The sequence below is a fragment of the Triplophysa rosa genome, linkage group LG8, assembly GCF_024868665.1.
Source record: "Triplophysa rosa linkage group LG8, Trosa_1v2, whole genome shotgun sequence".
Lineage (NCBI taxonomy): Eukaryota > Metazoa > Chordata > Actinopteri > Cypriniformes > Nemacheilidae > Triplophysa > Triplophysa rosa.
The window spans coordinates 16,448,062-16,468,950 of NC_079897.1; the positions used below are offsets into that span (position 1 = coordinate 16,448,062).

The 20,889-nt window shown below is 42.9% G+C and overlaps 1 protein-coding gene across 1 annotated transcript in view; it reads left to right on the plus strand.

Annotated features, from left to right (window-relative positions):
• LOC130558331 (dynein axonemal heavy chain 11) overlaps positions 1 to 20,889 on the plus strand; it is a 71,513-nt gene that overhangs the window by 2,017 nt on the left and 48,607 nt on the right. The window contains exons 6-30 of the mRNA XM_057340688.1: positions 35 to 246; positions 500 to 733; positions 1,513 to 1,680; positions 2,567 to 2,683; positions 2,765 to 2,902; positions 2,971 to 3,095; positions 3,179 to 3,374; positions 3,518 to 3,622; positions 3,708 to 4,103; positions 4,186 to 4,518; positions 10,860 to 11,114; positions 11,288 to 11,457; positions 11,586 to 11,808; positions 13,317 to 13,433; positions 13,579 to 13,665; positions 13,817 to 13,975; positions 14,149 to 14,232; positions 14,431 to 14,589; positions 15,187 to 15,309; positions 15,400 to 15,522; positions 16,319 to 16,543; positions 16,764 to 16,855; positions 17,724 to 17,850; positions 18,488 to 18,634; positions 19,014 to 19,247. Of these exons, the coding sequence (XP_057196671.1) occupies positions 35 to 246; positions 500 to 733; positions 1,513 to 1,680; positions 2,567 to 2,683; positions 2,765 to 2,902; positions 2,971 to 3,095; positions 3,179 to 3,374; positions 3,518 to 3,622; positions 3,708 to 4,103; positions 4,186 to 4,518; positions 10,860 to 11,114; positions 11,288 to 11,457; positions 11,586 to 11,808; positions 13,317 to 13,433; positions 13,579 to 13,665; positions 13,817 to 13,975; positions 14,149 to 14,232; positions 14,431 to 14,589; positions 15,187 to 15,309; positions 15,400 to 15,522; positions 16,319 to 16,543; positions 16,764 to 16,855; positions 17,724 to 17,850; positions 18,488 to 18,634; positions 19,014 to 19,247 (4,349 nt within the window). The remainder of the gene's footprint in view (positions 1 to 34; positions 247 to 499; positions 734 to 1,512; positions 1,681 to 2,566; positions 2,684 to 2,764; positions 2,903 to 2,970; positions 3,096 to 3,178; positions 3,375 to 3,517; positions 3,623 to 3,707; positions 4,104 to 4,185; positions 4,519 to 10,859; positions 11,115 to 11,287; positions 11,458 to 11,585; positions 11,809 to 13,316; positions 13,434 to 13,578; positions 13,666 to 13,816; positions 13,976 to 14,148; positions 14,233 to 14,430; positions 14,590 to 15,186; positions 15,310 to 15,399; positions 15,523 to 16,318; positions 16,544 to 16,763; positions 16,856 to 17,723; positions 17,851 to 18,487; positions 18,635 to 19,013; positions 19,248 to 20,889) is intronic.

Below are 20,889 nucleotides of genomic sequence, written 5' to 3' on the forward strand. Positions count from 1 at the left end.
GTGTCAATAGCAATTATGTGTATTTGTCCCATAGCTTTGCAGGAGGCCAAAGCTATAGACCTTCACCTTCAACCTCTCAGATCACTGCTGTCTCAACTAGAAGAAAATGAGTTCACATCTCTCCATGCGCTCATCCCACAAGTCTTTCATGTGATACTGCTCATATGGACCCATTGCTCATTTTATCGTTCTCCTGCTCGTATTGTTGTGCTGCTGCAGGAGCTACACAACCAGCTCATTCAGCAGGTAACACACATGTGATGTTGCTTCTAATGTATATGTTCCTGCAGTAGTTCAGTGTGTCGAGTTTAACATGAATCAATGAACCAAAGGTCATCCAGTTTACAGCTAATCAAGGTTAATTATTCACAAAATCTATTTTAAAGTAACAGCAACTATCATTTATTGTCAGTTCTTTATATATTGATCATTTTGATAATGTATATTGTCAAAATTGAGATTAAAATGTTTCTGTTCATCACATCTTTGCTCCAACTAGGCAAATTCATATCTTAGTGCAGAGGAACTGCTGAGAGCAGAGACCGAAGATATCTTGGAGAAGTTGCAGACTGTAGTGAACATTTTTCAGTTTTGCAGGGAAACATTTAGGACATACAGAGCAAAAGTGGCTGCTTTGTCCAGTTCTTGTGTGACACACAAGTGCTGGGATTTCCCTTTGCCCCTTGTTTTTACCAGGTTTGATGTCTTCTTAGCTCGGGTTTTACAGCTGAAGGTAAGATCACAGTATCATAATTCACTTTCATTTGTTCTAGTTTGTTTTGGGTATATAGAAAAAATGTTGAAAGTTTTTGTACTGTACTTTAAAGGGGTCATATGACACGGCTAAAACGAATATTATCGTTTGTTTTAGGTGTAATGCAATGTGTATACACGATTTAAGGTTAAAAAAGGCTGTATTTTCCACATACTGTGCATGTTTGTATCTCCTCTTTGCCCCGCCTCTCTGAAACGAGCAGATTTTTTCAAAGCTCTGTGCTAAGGTGTGCTATGATTGGCCGGTTAACCAGTGCGTAGTGATTGGTCGAATACTGCAAGCCTGTGATGGAAATGTAACGCTTCTTACCATATTTGGAACATCAGGTTCCAAAGCAATTGTGCTGACAGGTACGCCCACCTTACTTGCATATACATTTGGGCGGTCTTAGTCAAATCGTACCACGAACTGACCTAAATTTATAGGGGTGTGGTTACACGGGGCGTTTCAGGCAGGTCTGGGTGAGCATTCGCTTATAGATACAATGTATCTTTTGTAACGACACTTTAATTTAAACACAATTTTGCGTGTCTAATACATGCATGGGAAACTTATAACACACCAAAGACACAGAAAAACACGTATTCGCGCCATATGACCCCTTTGACGTATCTTTTATCATTCTCCTAATGAGCCAATATCTTCTGCAACAGCACAATACACATATGCATATACAGACGACACAATTTTAGTCAGCAAATTTTTGAAAAGGATGATGTAATGCTTTGTGCTTCCAGGATTTTTTCTCTACTGTGCTGGAGTTCCAGAGGTTGGAGAAGCTGGTGTTTGGAGGACTCAGAGGAAGAGTTTACACTGAGCAGGTCTCTCTACTTCACTCCGAGTTCCTCCAGCTCTGCAAAGTAATAAGAGATCATGAATACAATCCTCTAGATTTGACTTCACAGGTATGATTTGGAATCATTTTGATCATAAAGTCTGTGTGTGAACTATAAACAGACCTCTAATTATATACCCTGATACATCACATAGAAACAGTTTGATGTTTTGACAGTATTTGTCGTGTACGTGTAGATGATAACGCTTGATGATACCACTTGACTAGTTCACTCTATGCTTCTGTATAGTTCTCTGTAATATAGTATTATGGTGACTGTTTTAAAGAGAACAGCAGGTTATCTTATCTTGTCTACAGCATAAAACTTGAAGACAAGTGGCCAGAAGGCTAGCAAGCAACCTTTATTTTTCTCGCGGCAAGTTTTTTACCTATGTCAAATGTATGTCTATTTTATATCTATTTTATTGGTAACACTTTATAATATTGTTAATACATGAGTTTATATTATAGTCTTAAAGTCTTTAGCAGATTATTAAATAATGTTAATTCTATTAGATATAATGTTAGGAAATGATCCAATTAAAGTTATCATGAACTGCTGGCACGCTATTCATCTGGATAAGCTACAATGAGTATTTAAGGTTTTAGTTCACCCCAAAATGAAAATTATCTCAAAATTTACTTACCCTCATATACCTTGTGAAGCAAAATCTTCATCAAAATCTTTTTAGTTTGCTTCGACTTTGTTTCATTTCCGAAGACTTTCATTACCCACTTAAGTCTTTTGAATCTCTTTTTTGATGAGTGTATACAGTATGCTTTTTAGAGCTTTAACGGTTTGGGACAAATATTTTTAGAAGAATCTTGTTTGTGTTCATCTGAAGAAGGAAGTCATTAAATTAGTTGAGATTTTTCTTATTGGGTTGAATTAATGCTTTAACAGATAAAAGTACTGTATAGTTAGTCCTCTTAGACTTGTAACATCTTGTTGGAAGGATTTTGACAAAGACTACAAAAGTTTTCAAGAAAATGTGGCTGATTTCGATCGACGGCTGTCCCATATTCTGCATCTGGCCTTTCAAGACTGTTCAGGCTTGGAATCTATTTTTAACGTAAGATATTCAAATTAAATTGATTCAGCTGTTACCTATGGTTAAAACAGACCAAACAGTTTTATCTGCATCTCTTTGAAGATGGTAGCTGTCCTCAAACCCCTCTTGGACAGAGAGATCATAAAGGAAAACTTTACTCCTAATTTCTCCAAAGTAATTCAGCTATTTGAGGAGGAGCTGGACAGATGCAAACACCTGCTGGATTCACATCTTGAGCAGGTACAGTAGCTGTCCTACCGTGTGTTGTCGTTCCAATGCCCAACTGACCTTGTATCATTGAATTTCAGAAAAAGAACAACAAAATGCGCCTAAGCAAGAACATGCCTGAAATGACAGGAACTCTGAAATTGGCAAAAAGGCTTAGAGAGAGAGTTCAAACGCCCTGGAAGAATTTCGGATTTGTTCTCAATATGTAAGAGGTTTTAAATGGGTTTTTTTTAATGGTACAGATCAATGGGTTTGATTTGTGGGAGGGTTGTACATAATCTCTCACAGGTTCATGGAGGGACCAGAGACGAAGGTGGTCTATCATAAGTACATGGAGATGTCTACACGTTTAGATGAATATGAGAAGCAGGTCTATTTCAGCTGGTGTAGAGATATTGACCAGGTCTGCAATATAAACCTGGATCGACCCTTGATCAAAAGAGATCCAAGTACTGACCTGCTGTCAGTAAACATCAGTCAAGAGGTAAAGAAGTTAAGTATAATGTATTAAAAAAATAATGTGTCACGGCACACTGCATTATTTTCAGTTGTTATGCTAAGTGTCTTACCGTTTCTTTTGTGGGAATCGTTCGGTGTCATTTGAATGATGTTGAATTTTTACCATAGCTGATTGCAGTATTGAAGGATGTAAAACAACTTATAATCCTTAATCAGACGAACATCCCTCCTGCTGCTATGAAGGTGTATGAAAATAAAGAGATCTTCTTTAATGTGAGTGAATTTCTTATTTGTCTGCATGTTATCATAGACCTTGTTTGCCTTTTTCATTGGGAGTGTTTTACCTGATCTCCATCAGAACCTTGGGAGCCTGGATTTGCTAGTGCAGTGGTACAACAAGGTGAAACAAACGACCCTTGAGGTGGAGGCTCCTCTCATGAAGAAAGAGCTGGAAACAATTGACCAGCAGCTCCATCGAGCAGAAGCTGAATTCACATGGCAAGACCCGAGATGCTGGGACTACATCTGCATCCTGAAGGACACCATCTATCAGCTTGAGAGAAGACTTCAGAAAACTAAAGACAACGCTGAGGTCATGAAAGTTCTGATGAATGGATGGAGCAAACAGACAATGTTTTGCAGGAAGGACAACAAGAAAGATACACTACTGCAACTTGAAGATAGAGCAGCAAGAGTTGCAAAAATGTACAACAACCTCAGGAAGGATGGAGAAACAATCCATAAACTGTTACAGGTGAGGGATTGACATTTTCTTTTATTAAATCGTATTATCTTATTTTGTCTTAACATTGCTGTTTATTTGTTTTTATTCCCAGGAGAACATGGTCCTCTTTGGAGTGGATGGTTCTTCGGACATGTGGAATGGTTATCTGGAGTATGTGGATGATATGATAGTAGAGGGGTTTTTCTGTGATATCGCTGCTTCTCTGACGTTTTTCATTGATAATATGGGGGGGTCGGTGAGGCAAGCTCCACTGTTTGAGGCTCAAATGCTGCTGATGGGATCTGAGATTACATATAGACCATCTCTGGATCGAGATGTTGGAGATGGACTTTATGAATTGGTAGAAGGATTACTGGGAGATGTGTTCAAGATGTCTGCTCAGGTGAAGAGGGTGGCAGCTCACGTGGGTATGGAGGACTACCAGGTACTCGCAGTTAAACTAAAAATATAATAAATTGTATAAATAGGATAATAATTGAATGAATTGTCCAGTTTTTTTGCATATAGTCAAAGAATACACAAACAATGGGCAAAGTGATGACATGCTTAAACAACTAAAAGAAAAAAACAAACACAATTGGATCCACCAGACTGTAACATTGACCACAATGCAGATCTTACAAATGTAACCATTTTAAAAGTATCAAAAATGTTATAAAGTTATAGGTTGCTAGAATGAAATAATTTGTGATGTTTTTCTGTGTAGACAAGATGTTTTTTTAAACATTCTCAGCTCATACTGGAATAACCCAGGTTCCCTTTCTGTCGGTCTCTCGACATTGTGTCTAGCCGACAGATGGGGTTCGTCCCTGAGAACCAATCGCTTCCGACTTCTTAGAAAAGGTGAATGAAATTTGCATGCCGGACTCCGCCCCTGGATATCCGGGTATAAAAGGGAGACGGCGTGCCTCATTCATTCACCTTTTGTTCTTCGGAGCCTTCGCTCATGATCAACAGACTTCGCTACAAATAGCAACTACAAGACTGCCGGTTCTACGACGTGGTGCAGCGGACTGTCCCTTCCTGCGGCGACTTCCCCTGGGCGTCTCGGCGGTTCCAGAAGTGTTCGAGTTTTTTCTCTAAAAGAGCAAATTTCTCCAGCGTGGCATGTCCCGCTGTTCTCGTGGGTGCAACACACTCATCGAGGAGGGGGACGGACACGAGGTCTGCTTCCAGTACGCTGGGGCAGCCCTTGTGGATACATCCTGCCCGCACTGCGGGCGGTCGACGATTCAGACGTTGCGTCACGGGTGGCTGTGTTCCCACGGGACTCAGCCACCACCTCGTCTGCTTCCCATTCCGTGACGGCAGGACTACGGCCCTGCTGCCCGCTATGGTGAGCAGCGAGGGTGATATGAGGATTACTGTGAGCGCTAATCCGTCAGCCACTGGCTCGCGGACCGTTCGCACCTCGTCTTGCTCGTCTGACTGTTCCCCATGAGACGGTCCCACCGTCTTGTTCCTCAACCACGTATTCGGAAACGGTGCGTGATGATGAGACGTCCGTTGCAGCATCGGAGGGTGACTTACTGGCATCGGACTCCGATGATTCCTCGGAGCTCCCTCCCTCGGGGAGTCGAGCCCAGGAAGAAGCGGACGTCGAAATGTCAGCCATGCTTTCCCGGGCCGCCGGCATTGGGTTGCAGTGCACCGCACTGCCTCTCCCAACGCTCGCGGCTGGATACATGGTACCTCGGGTTTGAGAGCGGCTCCAAGCCGCACTCGCCCCCAGTGCCGTGTTTTCCCAGAAGTGCATGAGGAACTTAGTACGACCTGGAACGACCCCTTTCGGCGCGTACACGTCAACTAGTTCCATCACCCTTTCTTCCCTCGATGGTGGGGCAGCTAGAGGATACGTCGATGTCCCCCAGGGGCTCGACCTAGACTCCAGTCCAAAGCATGTAGGTTTTTCGGCATCTTAGGTGTCGGGAGCTTACTCTGCTGCGGGCCAAGCTGTCCCCTCTCTCCACGCTATGGCCATCCTGCAGGTCCATCAGGCCAAGGCGTTGAGAGAGCTCCACGAGGGTAAGACCGACCCAGCGCTTATGCAGGAACTCCGCGCTGTCACCGACCTTGCTCTACGGGCGACCAAGGTGACCGTGCAGGCCCTGGGTCAGGTGTCCACACTTGTGGTCCAGGAGAGACACCTCTGGCTGAACCTTGCACAGATGAGTAACGCTGAGAAAGTCCGCTTTCTCGATGGACCCATCTCGCAAGGGGGGGGGGGGCTGTTTGGTGATACTGTCGAGCCGCAGTTCTCGACAGTAAAAAAGCAGAGAAAGTCCCCCGCCGTGATTCGGCCGCCCTCTGGCCGTCGAGATCCCGTGCACCGTCTGCTTCCCAGCAGCCCTGGTCCTCTTCGACGCCTTCCCGTTTCGGCGCCCCCCACTCAGGCGGCCCCCGGAAGAAGACATTGAAGAGGAGACCACCACCCCGTCAGCAGCCGTGGCGGAAGCCGAAGCGGCCCTCATGGGAAGACCCCAGGGAGATTGAGAATACCTTCGGGCCCAACCCCAGCCATTCCATCGCTGGTTGGTCGATCCGGGACGGTTCCTGCCCCACTTCTAAGAGTTTTCTCTCTCTCTGGGTGTCTATCACAGCCGCTCTCACCCTCTACACGACGGTGTTCGGCAACCCGACGTTGCATCACGGCGAGACCCAATGTCGAGGATAATCAGCAGCCTAAGCACTCTCAATCGACGGTGCGTTGTGCTACTTCATTGTCTGGGTATTATCACAGCCGCTCTCACCCTCTACACGAAGGTGTTCAGCAACTCAACGTTGAGGCGAGACCCAATGTCGAGGATAATCATCAGCCTAAGAACTCTCAATCGATGGTGCGTTGTGCTACATCATCGCCAGGCAGGTAAAACAGCAGAGCCGATCTCCTCTCCGGGGGCGAGGGATGCGCACTGCTGGCCATCGAACCACCCCCCGGGCAGAACGTACCCCTAGCCTCCCTGGATCGGTCCCTGGGAGCCTGACAAGGCTTCCCAAACCATCATGGTGACTACGGGATACGATCCGTCTCGGCTACGTGGTGCAACTCCCCAGACGCCCGCCCAAGTTTTGGGGCATCCTCTCAAACCTCAGTCAGAGGCAAGGATGCTCCCGTACTTTGGGCCGAGGTCACCACCCCTCTGGAGAGGAAGCGATCGTGCTCGTCCCTCTAGCCGAGATGTCCAACGGACTTTACAGCCCATACTTCATCGTCCCCAAGAAGGGGGGGGGGGTTGCTATATCTGCGTACCCTGAACAGGCACCTACTCAAGCTGCTGTTCAGGATGCTCACGCAGAAGCGCATCCTGGCATCTACCAGATGTCAAGATTGGTTCATGCCAATCGACCTGAAGGACGCTTACTTTCATGTCTCGATTCTTCCTCGTCATCGCCCGTTCCTACGGTTCGCTTTCGAGGGTGGGGCATATTAGTACAAAGTCCTCCCTTTCGGTCTGTCCCTGTCCCCACGAGTCTTCATGAAGATCGTGGAAGCCGCCCTCACTCCCCTCAGGGAGAGAGGTGCGCGGGTACTAAACTATCTCGATGACTAGCTCATTTGACACACTCGCGAGATCTGTTATGTACACACAGGGACCTAGTGCTTCGGCACCTAGATCGATTGGGACCACAGGTCAACCGAGAAAAGAACAAGCTCTCCCCTGTGCAGAGCATCCTCTTTCTTGGTATGGAACTCAACTCTGTCTCCATTACAGCGCGACTGACTACATAAAGCGCTCAGTCAGTGTTGAACTGCCTGGAATATTTCAAGCAGTCAGCGGTCCCCCTGAAACAAATTCAGAGGCTCCTTGGCACATGGCATCCTCGGCGGTGGTGATACCCCTCGGGTTGATGCACATGAGACCGCTCCAACACTGGCTACAGAGTCGAGTTCCCTGGAGAGCGTGGCACACCGGCAGCAGGCGGATGGTGATTACGCCTCTCTGCCGACGCACCTTAACCCCTTGGTCTTCAATGAGGGGTCATTCTATGGATGGGGGTCCCTCTCGGGCAGGTCATGAGGCACGTCGTGGTGACAACAGACGCCTCCCTGCAGGGTTGGGGTGCCGTGTGCAACGGGCACACAGTGTAGGGGCGATGGACGGGCCCCCGCCTGCGCAGGCATATCAACTGCCTAGAGTTGTTGGATGTGCTACTTGCACTGAAGGGGCTACAACCTCTCATGCAGGACAAGCACGTGCTGGTCCGGTCGGACAGCACAACTGCCATAGCGTATATCAATTGCCAGGGTGGCGTTCGCTCACAGCAGCTAACACGACTCGCCCGACGCCTCCTCCTGTGGAGTCCACAGGTGAGCAGATCCCTGCGAGCCACACATATCCCAGGCGACCTGAACCAGACAGCCGATGCGCTCTCTCGTCAGTTGATGCCTCGCAGAGAGGGTTGACTCCACCCCCGCGCAGTCCAGCTCATTGGGTACAGTTCGGGCGGGCTCAGGAAGACCTGTTCGCCTCCCTGGACACCACCCATTGACCGCTAGGGTACTCCCCGCCCGAGGCCCCCCTCGGCACGGATGCTCTAGTGCACAGCTGGCCGTGGGACAAGTGGAAGTACGCCTTCCCCCCAGTGAGCCTCATTGCACAGACACTGTGCAAGGTCAGGGAAGAGGAGCATCAAGTGTACTAGTTGCGCCATACTGGCCCAACCGGACTTGGTTCTCGGAGCTAATGCTCTTGACGACAGCTCCCCCCTGGCCGATTCCCCTGACAAAGGACCTGCTTTCCCAGGGGAAGGGCACATTATGGCATCCCAGGCCAGACCTCTGGAACCTCCATGTCTGGCCCCTGGATGGGACGAGGAGATCCTGAGGGGCCTACCCCCTGCGGCGGTTAAGACCATTACTCAGGCTAGGACCCTGGCCACTAGGCGGCTATGCGCCTGTAAGTGGTGCCTCTTCTCATGCTGGTGCTCTTCTCAAAGAGAAGACACGCGGAGTTGCTCGATCGGGAACGTGCTGTCCTTCCAGAGACTCGAGAGTAATCTCTCCCCTTCCACACTGAACGTGTATGTAGCCGCTATTGCCACTCATCACGACCCAGTTGCTGGTAAGTCTCTAGGACAGCACAACCTGATCATTTCATTCCTAAGGGGCGCGGGAAGGCTACCGCCTCACCCGTGCTCCGTACCCTCTTGCGACCTTGATGTGGTCCTGGAGCCCCTCGGAGATGCCGCTCTTTCTCACCTCACGATGTAGACGGCTCTCCGGATGACGCTGAAGAGGGTAGCGGACCTACAAGCATTCTCCACAGATTGCCTAGAACTCGGGCCCGGTGATTCTCACCCTATCCTGAGACCCCGGCCCGGCTACGTGCCCAAAGTTCCCACCACTCCCCCTAGACACCAGGTGGTGAACTTACAGGCGCTCCCCACCGGGGAGGAAAACCCAACCCCATCCGTGTTGTGTCCAGTACGCGCATTGTGCCTCTGCTTGGCCCGCACGCAGAGCCGCAGGAGCTCTCAGCAGCTCTTTGTCTGTTTGGAGATCAGCAGGGAGGGCTGGATCATGGACGCCGTCACTACGGCGTACCTGTCCTAAGATCGCCCGCACCCACTGGGTGAGAGCTCTCTCCACACGGAGTATAGCCTCCTCGTGGGCACTGGCTCGAGGCACCTCTCTGGCAGACATCTGCAGAGCTGCGGGTTGGGCTACACCCATCACCTTCGTGAGGTCCTAGAGCCTCCGCGTAAACCAGTATCAGCTCGAGTCTTGCAGGCATCAGGCAAGACCGGCGGCCGGTAGGGTGTACGCCTATGACAGTACCTCCCCACCCTTTCTTCTAGGGGGGTCAGCGTACTAAACAAGCCTCCCTTCTTCCCCCACTGGGTGAAGAACAGGCACTCCATCCATCACTAAGCAAGCACCTCCTGCGGGCGGGCTGGGCAGAGCAGCCCTGCCCCTTAGGCCGGGTACCAACTGAGTTATCCACAACATAGCTCTAACCGGACCTAGTGCTACCGGACGTTGTAACCCCCCAGCAGGGCGGTTCCATCTGATGCATCCCCATGATTGGTTCCCACCTTGGTATCCCATGACCTTCCCTATGTGGACCTCCACCTCGCGGTTAACTCCTTCAGTCCGCACATTCCTCCCATGAGTTCTCCCCTAATGGTGAGACCATGTTGGTATCTCCTCTAAACTCCTCCCTGCGGTAGGAAGTGGTCTCTGTAGCGCATCCATCCCATTTGAGGAAGTAGCGCTTACCCAGTGGCCTTACGGTACAGTAAGGCTTACGGCTCTTCAGAACAAAGGTGAATGAATGAGGCACGCCATCTCCCTTTTATACCCGGATATCCGGGGGCGGAGTCCGGCATGCAAATTTAATTCGCCAATTTCATTGGCCTTTTCTAAGAAGTCGGAAGCGATTGGTTCTCAGGGACGAACCCCATCTGTCGGCTCGACACAACGTCTCGTTCCCTCCATCAGGGAACTGAGGTTACATCCGTAACCAAGACGTTTTACATAGACCATGCAAATTTGGGTCAAAGTTGTCATTAAAGCAAAGGGTCACATAAAATACTGAATTTTTTTTTCATTTGAAATTTTAATTTCAACTTTCCACTCAAAACAAAGACTGGAATTTTTTTATTTTATTTAATCACATTAGAAATAATTATAACCTAATTTCCTGAAAGTTTTCGACCCCACTATATCTATTATTTCTCTCTGCAGCCATCCATAAAGTATCTGAAAAATGCATTAGTTAGAACTTGATCTTATGTAAAAGAATTGTTTTACTGTCCATTCAGGCTGATGTCGAGAACATGATGGACCTCTTAGATCTCCGACAGGAAGTTATGGAGAAAGTTGACGATGTCTTGAAGAAAGCCTTAAAATACCAGGAAGCGTATAACCGTTACGCTCCCCTGTGGCTTGATGACAGGGTTGAGTTTCTCAGGCAGTTTCTCCTCTACGGTCACGCACTAACAGCTCAGGAGGTGGAAACATATGGAGAAGATGCGTTTCCAGAAACTCCTCCCACCATGGAGCAGTTCAAAGAGCAGGTGAAACTTCACAGCTTTTAAAGCTTCTCCATAAATATCAGTCATTGAAACATCATGACACACTATTAATTTGTCGTACAAAAGATAATATGGATATCAGCCAATAAATAGTCTTCTGATAGTTGAGGCAAGTGCTTGTCTTGTTATTATAGAGTTGTTTCTTTTGAATACAGATGAATCATTATGAAGAAGTGCGTGCTGAGGTCAGCTCTTTGGAGGACTGGCAGGTGTTCGAGGGCTGGTTTAAAGTGGATATCCGTTCGTTCAAGATCAGTCTTTTAAACGTAGTGAATAAATGGAGCTGGATGTTTAAGGAGCACCTGATATCTTATGTTACCGACAGGTGAAAGCCCTTTCTATAATAGCATACTGTAGAAATCATTTCAATACCCTAATTTTCCACTCCGAGTGCTTTCTTCCACCAATTAAAGTCATTTATTTCTGCGGGTTTTGTAATTTGATGTTCTTCAGTATCGGTGAGCTAGAGGACTTTATTCTCCAGGCGGAATGGAGGCTTAAAGAGCCTGTCCATGGTGGAGACTACCAGTCTCTCGTGCAGGTCATGGGTTACCTGCTGGCTATCAGAAACAGGCAACCCCGTACGGATCGACTTTTTGAACCTATCAGTGATGTGGTGGATCTGTTGGGGCAGTATGGAGAAACCCTACCTGAGCGTGTTCACGCACAACTTGAGGTGAGAGCCCGAGGCAAGACATGACTTGATGAGATAATGTTTTGATGGTGTTAGTGTGTAACCCACATAGGATTATTATATTCATATATGGGGTTTCCACATTGCCTGTTGAACAACTGATATCGCTTCTCCTTTAACTTTTAATTAATTTGCTGTCTGCTATATAAATCACTCTGAAACTGAAAACGTGATTGTCCTCTTTGTTAAAAGGTCCCAGACTGTGACATGGAGAAAATTATTCAGAGACCTATTTGTTATGTTTATGAGGAATCCAAGAGCCTTTCTAAGATTAAAAGTGGCTGAGCAATTTAAACACATGACGTAAAAGCAATAATAAAGAATTCTAATTTGCCTAACAGAAGGTGAAGGTTCATTTCTGAATACTGGTTTTACATCAATGCGAAATATATCATTAAATATATATGTATTATATACATATGTATTTATCATAAATCACTTTAATTGTTTAAAAAAACATTTTTGTGTATTGTTTTGTATCTATTGACCGTTTTGCAAGATGTAAACAACACTGGTCCATTCCTGTTTTTAATACTGCACATGAACAAAATACAAGCAAGACAACATTTAAAACTGAATCAAAATGTTAAATGAACATATTTAAATGGACAGTTTACCCAAAAATCTAAATTCTGTCATCATTTACTCACCCTCGAGATCTGTGTAAATTTAATTGTTCTGATGAACAACAGAGAAAAATATTTGGAGGGATGCTTGTAACTAAACAGTTCTTGGCCACCATTGACCATATAGAACAAATTACACTGGTAGTCAAAAGTGCCCCAGAACTGTTTGCTTTTCTACATTCTTCAAAATATCTTAATTTGTGTTCAACAGAACAAATACTCAACTCAACTTTATTTATATAGCGCTTTTTACAATTTTCATTGTTACAAAGCAGCTGTACATGAGACATATTGACTATACGCAAAACAATTAAAGTTATACCTGTAAAAACAAGAAAAAGGTGAAAACACAGAGGACAGACATACCCGCATACAAAACACTCCACACACACAATATGCACACGTACTAAGACGCATAGACATAGACACACACACATACGCGCAGACACACGGACGCACACGCACACACACACACAGACAAGCACGCACACACACAGACATTCATTTATAATACATTTATAAAGTGATTTTTCCTACTATGGTGACAATGGTGGCCAAGAACTGTCTGGTTATAAGCATTCTTCCAAATATCTTTATCTGTGTTCATCAGATAAAGACATTTATACAGATTTGGAACAACTTGAGGGTGAGTGAATGAAGAATTTTAATTTTTGGGTGAGCTGTTCCTTTAAGACCAGGACCAGCTTTAGGAGCAGTGTTGTTTGCATCTTTCATAATGGTCTACATGACAGGATTTTGAGTTTAAAACATACCAAGACAAGCAAGTGCATTCTACCTGCAAATCCTGTGTGTTGTGCCTGATGAAACGTTTTTTCGTTGTTAAAATATGTCACCTTGTATCAGGAATTGCCAGAGAAGTGGAACTGCATGAAGAAGTTGGCATGGACAGTGAAACACGAGCTCGGTCCTCTCCACGCTGCGGAAATGGCCGTCATCCGCAGGAAGTGTGTGGCCTTTGAGGTGATCTTTTCTTATTTTATTTGAACCAAAATGAAACCTTTAATAATAAAGTTAAGTTAAAATCAAGACTTAAGCTTTACCTAGTGCCACTTTAGGATAAACATGCGCTTCAGCTTTTGTATATTCATGTCTCTCCTCTTTTTAGAAAAAGCTGAATCAGTATCGAGAGAGGTTCAAAACAGAAGCTCCTCTCCAGTTCGTCACAGAGAACCCATACACTCGCCTGGATAAAGTAAATGCATTTTTTCTTTTAATTCAGACCAACCATTAAACCACAGTATTAATTTGCATATATTTGCATACATTCACATGAAATGACAGCTGTGATCATATGGTGCCATATCTTGCTTTAGGTAATACATTAGAGTATGTTTGTGTATTAGTGTCACAGGGAGATTGTGATTTTAGAAGAAGAGATGGCAGATCTGGAGAAGTCCTGCAAGCTGTTTGAAGTGAGCTGCCCTGATTCAAAGCAACTCAAGCTGTGTCAGAGAGACATCACTGTTTTAAAACAACTCTGGGATCAGCTTCTGTGTGCTCAGGTCGGTCATTCTGTTCGGTTTTGTCTGACTTGCAATGTGTATGATCATTATTAAACCACATATATTCTCTACAAAGTTCTTCATATGCTAAGAAACATGGCATTAAACAGGACAAAATTCAACATGCAGTATAAACTTTTGTTTTAGTGAAATGTAATGTTGTGTCCTCACAGTGCAGTATAGCAGTCTGGGCTGGAACCAAGTGGAGAGAGGTTAATGTGGAACACATGGAGACTGAACTGAGAAGGTTTACCAAGGTAAGATGGCCAGTGTTAGTGTTCTAGAAACCAGCATCGCATTATCTAATAAAATCGCACTAAATATTTAACAGTTTAAGTTTACTATTCTGTTGTTTGTATTTCATATGTGCCGTGAAGAACTGAATGGAATTTTGTGGTTATCTATCAGCTTTAGTGTTTTGTAACATCTAACAGTATTTTTTTTTGTCTAAACAGGAAATGCGGGTTCTTGAAATAGAGGCCCGTGTTTGGGATGTATATTTGGTTCTGGATCATGTGCTCAAAAATCTGTTAGCTTCTCTCAGGGCTGTGACAGAACTTCAGAACCCGGCCATGAGAGAAAGACACTGGGCCCAGCTGATCAGGACTACTGGGGTAGATGCAACGGTTATATTCATTAGTGCATAACACAGTTATTAATTTATTTTTCAATATATATACACCAAAATTTATATTCACCAAAATGTATATACACTTAATACATATTTCTATACTGTAGGTGGCATTTGACGCAATGATCATTAAAGGAGCAGTTCACTTTAAAATAAGCCCCCGTTGACTTTCCATAGTCATTTTTATTCCTACTATAGAAAGTCAATAGGGGCTTATTTTAAAGTGAACTACTCCTTTAATATCATCTAGAAAATATGTAATATATTGTGTGCATGATATTGTAAGTAATTTTAAAAACATTAATAAAAACCTGTTACTGAATTATTTGAAACTTTAATAACTTGATGCATGTATTATTTGATGAATTTCTGTCAATTTATTTTCAATTTAATTATTCTGTGATGTTAAATTATATTGAATTTATTATTCTGTTTCATGTCCAGTGAAATTCAGTTTATCATAAACAATTTAATTCTGAAAACTGTATATATCCTTGAGTAACACTCCTGGTTAAGTGTGAATTGATATCATTCATCACTATATTCATCAGGAATATTCACACCTGAACTGTTCTTTTAGGTTGACTTTGCCATAACTGAAGAAACAACTCTTCAGGACCTTCTGGCTTTGCAGCTGAACAGATATGAGGATGTGGTGCACAGTACAGTGGGCAGAGCAGTCAAAGAGATGTCCACTGAGAAGGTTTAATCTTACATCCCTTCCAAACCTTTGTTTGCTTCTATACCTGTTCTGAAAATTAGAAACAAATGTTTTATTACTTCTGTTTTTAAGGTTTTGTCAGAAGTGACTCAGATGTGGGAACGGATGGAGTTTTCTTATGAAGATCATTACCGCACCGTTACACCACTACTCAAGTGCAGCGATGAACTTATAGAGCATCTGGAGGAGAGTCAGGTACCAAAACGTCACATGCAATTAGGCAAACAGTTTATCTCAGAATAACACCTAAATGCTATACTGATAACATGTTTACTCAGCTTATCAGAAATGTTAACAAGCTGTTGCTTGGCAAAACAAGCTTGGTGTGGCCAGAGCGTTTATCTCTTTCTCTGAGACCGTCCCACCGTGTGGAGGAGAGCCATCTCTCAATGTCAGCAGCCTGTATTCAGACATCAGATTTATAGAGACCACACATTGCTGGCTTTGTTATCACGCTACATGTGTAAAGGGCCAAATCTGGCCAAACACGTCACTGTTGACAATGAGTCTGCTGTCTGTTCAAAAGCGGCCCCTTTACACACACATGGCTGAAAATAGTATAGCCAACAGAAGGACACAACAACATGGTAGCTGGGACGGGAGTAACCAAACCACAAACCTTTTTTTTTTACACAAATGACAAACTTCAGTCATCACTCCAATCCAGCCCTGTATACAGCGTGCGTCTGCTTGTAAACACAGAGTTGCACTTTCGGATTGACAGCCAGAACACCGGTGTCTGTCCCAACCGAATGCGCATCAAAGTGCACTCGTGAACGCGCACCATAGACTGACAAGACAAAGGAATATAGATGTATAGATAGATTTTGGTTTGTTTTACGCACAGAAAGTATTGTTTATAAAAGTTCATCATGCATATAGTGTATATATCATAAATTACATTTATTTACAGCACAACATAATGAGTTAAGAAATACTGTATGAAACATCTAGGAAAGCTGCTGACTTTATGTTTCTGTTTCTCTGTCAGGTACAACTCCAGGTTTTACTGAACACTAAGCAAGCAAAGATTTTCCACGAGCAGGTGTCTGCTCTTCAGGTCCAGCTGACTCGGGCTGACTCAGTTCTGGTGCTTTGGCTGGAGGTGCAGAGGACCTGGGCTCATCTGGAGAGCATCTTCATGGGCTCTCAAGACATTTGTCTGCAGCTGCCGGAGGAGACGCGACTGTTCATTGCCATCGATTCAGACTTCAAGGTTTGATTGATTTGAGCTTTTTTAATTGATTTGGCATGTGTATGGCATGTTTTAGTTAAGCTTATTTGAATGAAGTATGAAGTGAAACTTGAAAACAATGCAATATTAATAGATTTTCATTATCACTACAGGAAGAAAAAAGGAAAATGATTTAGCTAGGTTAGCTGGTTAATAAATCTAAATAATAACATTTATTGCATGTTGATGTGCTTGTGTGAAGGACCTGATGTTCAAAAGTGCCAAAACCAAAAATGTAATTGCTGCCACCAGCAAGCCCAATCTTCTACGGATACTTGAAGATCTGCAAAAAAGGTTTGTAAAATCTAAAGTTAAATTCTAACAGATATTCTAACTGATTTTATAAGATGTGCATAGTCACACACTTAAGATTAGGGATGCACTGGTATCGGCCGATACCAAGCTCATGTACTCGTACTCGTAATGACACACCGATACCAAAGACCGATACCTCACGTGACATACATAGAGCCCTATGATTTCCGCAATGCGGAAAACGCGGACGGAATCGAGGAATCCAGGCATTTCCTAACAAGAAATTAGCGCTGAACAGCTAACAGCTAACGTAACAGTTAACGAAATATTCAGATACTGTTTAAATATGTATTCTGCTTGTTTTGCGTTACCGTGTGTGAAAGAGTGGTGCGGTTGCGTGTACTGAACGCATTGTGCTTGTGGAGCTTTTAGCGCCAGCGTTTCACTGCACGAGGACACGAACACATAAACAAACGCTCTTTGCGGCGTCCCGTCAAAATAAAAGTCCGGTTGACTTGAACAAGTTATAATACACTCACATTTTACCATACCACCCCCCTTAAATTTTTTATAATTTGACCACAGTATATTGTTTACTTTAGTAAACTGAAGTAAATGTGCTAGTAAAATTGTGCTACTTATCATAAAAAATAGAACTTCATTAAAAAATAGTACTTAAATTTAAGTAGACCTAAAAACAAAAGAAAAAAAGAAAATGTACCAGTAAGATACTGGTTTATTAACATTATTCTACATTATACAGACATCGGTTATAGGTATCGTATCGGCGAGTACCAGAGAAAAAAATATCGGTACTCGTACTCGGTCTTTAAAAAATGGTATCGGTGCATCCCTACTTAAGATTAATGCACATTGATTTTTGTTGGTTTCATTGAATTTGTTTTAGACTGGCTGTTTGTGAGAAGGCTTTAGCCAAATACCTGGAGACAAAGAGAGTGGCTTTCCCCCGATTCTATTTCCTGTCTTCAGCAGACTTACTGGACATCCTTTCCAAGGGCCGACAGCCCAGACAGGTACTGCTTCAATATTTGTATTTAATTAACTTTAGAAACGAACATTTCTAACAGTTTGAATTATTTTCAAAGTTTAGTTAGTTTCACATTGCTCTAATTATACAGCTCATTTCAATATTACAGTAATCCATAAACAGGTCAACTACAAACTATCCTGGTATTTGTAATAATGATTACTGAGATTCATGGAAATATTTTTAACATTTGACCATACTTCCTCATTTCTCTTCTCAACGGTGCGCAGTAACCTTTATCTCCACGATTAAACTTTTTCATCAACATGCTGATAATTCCAAAGCCAGTGCTTCTCTGTGAAATATCATTACGGTAAAAAAAGTTCTACACTTGGATTGATTCTGACCCCCATCACCTCTGTCTTTGAGCTGATCCTCCCACATATGTGCTGCTTTTCTCCTGAAGCGCTCAACCAGAAGAGTGTCAGAGTGCTTCATCTTCTCATTGTACCTCGGTTATAATAAGAATTGCAAATGTATTCACAATCATATCATTATCTATGAATATGCCTGTACTTAACCATACATGACTCTGTAGATTGATTCGATTATACACAGATATGCTGCTGTACATCATATATTGTTCTGTGAAAATGTTGCGTTACGGTTCATTGGTTTTACAGGTGATCTGTCACCTGGGTAAGCTGTTTGACAGTATGACTGATCTGGAGTTTTCTGACGAGGAGGAAAAAAACACAACAGCAGTTGGGATGTTCAGCAGAGAGAGAGAATATGTTTCCTTCTGTTCACAGTGTGACTGCGATGGACCGGTAAAATCCATGTTTAAATCAAATACACATCAAATACAATTGAATCAATAGGTTTATTGAAATTTGTTTGTAATTATTTAATTTATTTAAAGGTGCAGTGTGTAATTTAAAATAAAATACAATTTATAAAAATAGAATTATATATAATATATAAAATATAATATTTATAATATAAAATATTTAATTATATAAACAATTATCATAAATAATAAATATAATTACAAGATTTTATTTGTCTGTTATGGAACTTCACTTGGATGTGAAATTCATTGTGAGGTTTTCCCAGTGTCTTTGAACAGTTTAAATTAGTAAATATTTGACACGTAAGACATAAGAATATAACTATAAGCTCCTTACAAATTGAGCCGTTTTCTTTCAGGTTGAGCTCTGGCTGACTCGTCTGGAGGACGTGATGAGAGAGGGACTGAGGAGGCACATAGCTGAGGCGGTCGCTGTGTACGAGGAGCGCTCGAGGGAACACTGGATACTTGAGCTGCCTGCTCAGGTGGTCCTCACCGCCTCCCAGATCTGGTGGTCCGCAGATATGAATCTGGCATTCGAGCAGCTGGCCGAGGGGTTTGAGATGGCACTCAGAGACTTCAACAAGAAACAGGTCAGGACACAGTCTCCAAAAATACAGATTGACAGAATAAACTGTGTAAATCTGTCATTGTGTTTTATTTAATTAAATATGCCATCATGTTTATGTTTTCATGTTTCCAGCAGGTATTGTTTTTAACATTTGAAGAGTGCTGAAAATGCTTTCTACCTATGAAAATGAGTAGTGTTCTATCTGCGTGTTGTACTGTATATCTCATGACAGATAATGTCACATGACATTTAGTTTTCATGTCCTAAAATACCACAGGCTGCATTCTCACAGATGGGTTGTTCCCATTCTAAGTGATTTGCCAGTTGATTTTGCCATTTTGAATTTGATTTTGAATTTAAAAATAAAAATGTCATTGACATTAAAACAAATTATACCAAAAATGCAGTGAAAACTGACTACAATTTTGCTTAACTTATTTAGAAATAATACATTACATTGAAAATGTAACTTTGGTTCCCTATCCATGACAACAAACAAAACAAAAATATCATACAATTTCTACAAGGCTGTTCAAAGAAATACACATTCTGCATTCTTTTTCTTTTTTGATATGAAAATCACATCTATTTATTTAGCTATAAAATGTTTTTTTCTGTATAGGTTTTTATTTTTCCCTTATCCCAGGCACAGTCCTTTAGAGTTAAACTATGAACCATTATAAATCCTTTAAGAAATTATTATTTTATATTAATACTAAGTATGAATTAATAAACATTAATAACACAAGTTCATTATTTATTTTATAAACGCACATGTTAAGAAATACCAGCCTGATCTCACAGGTATTTCATGAGGTGACTAATTCATATGAATTTGTATGATGTGAATCGTACAAAAACATAAGATTATTATAGGGATGCACCGATACCATTTTTTTCTGGTACTCGCCGATACCGATGCCTGTACGATGCCTGTACCTTTTCACAACACAGTGAGGCTAATAAAAATAGAATCGCTTCATAATAACAAACAACTCCACCTTAAACACATTATGAAAAAATAAATAATAAATTGTGCTTGTCACAAACTTTCAAAGGAAATTTCACAAAAAATTTGAGTCAGTTCTGTCAGTTATGTCACAATTGTTATCGGTCTTTGTTATCGTTGGATTTTTACGAGTACGAGTACATGAGCTTAGTATTGGGCCCGATACCGATACTAGTATCGGTGCATCCCTAGATTATTAGAGCGATGCCATAATGAAGTCCCTCCCCTAAATCTAACCTTCACTGGCACGAAAGCAAATCATACAAATTCATACGATTAAGCCACCTCATAAAATAGTTATACAAATAAGCTTGTTGGAAATACACCGAATCTTTTACACATTTTATATGGCAACAGCTGCATGAAGCTCCTGGTATACTCCTATGAGACGTCCTGATTTAAAGCACATATACTAATGATAAAGCTTTTGAAAACACAGTCCTGCTTCTTCACTGTGAGTATGATGAAGTAAACAGCGCAGATCTGTGTGACTGCCACAAGTCTGTCCGCACCGTCCCTATGGCATCGGGCCCTGTCATCAAACGTTGGGAAGGTTAGCGCGTCCTTGGCCAGCGTTTGAATAATCTGGCTCTCTCCCTTCAAGCCGCTGATTGGAGTCGCTGTTAGACAGCCTGAGGTGATAAATGTAGTACAA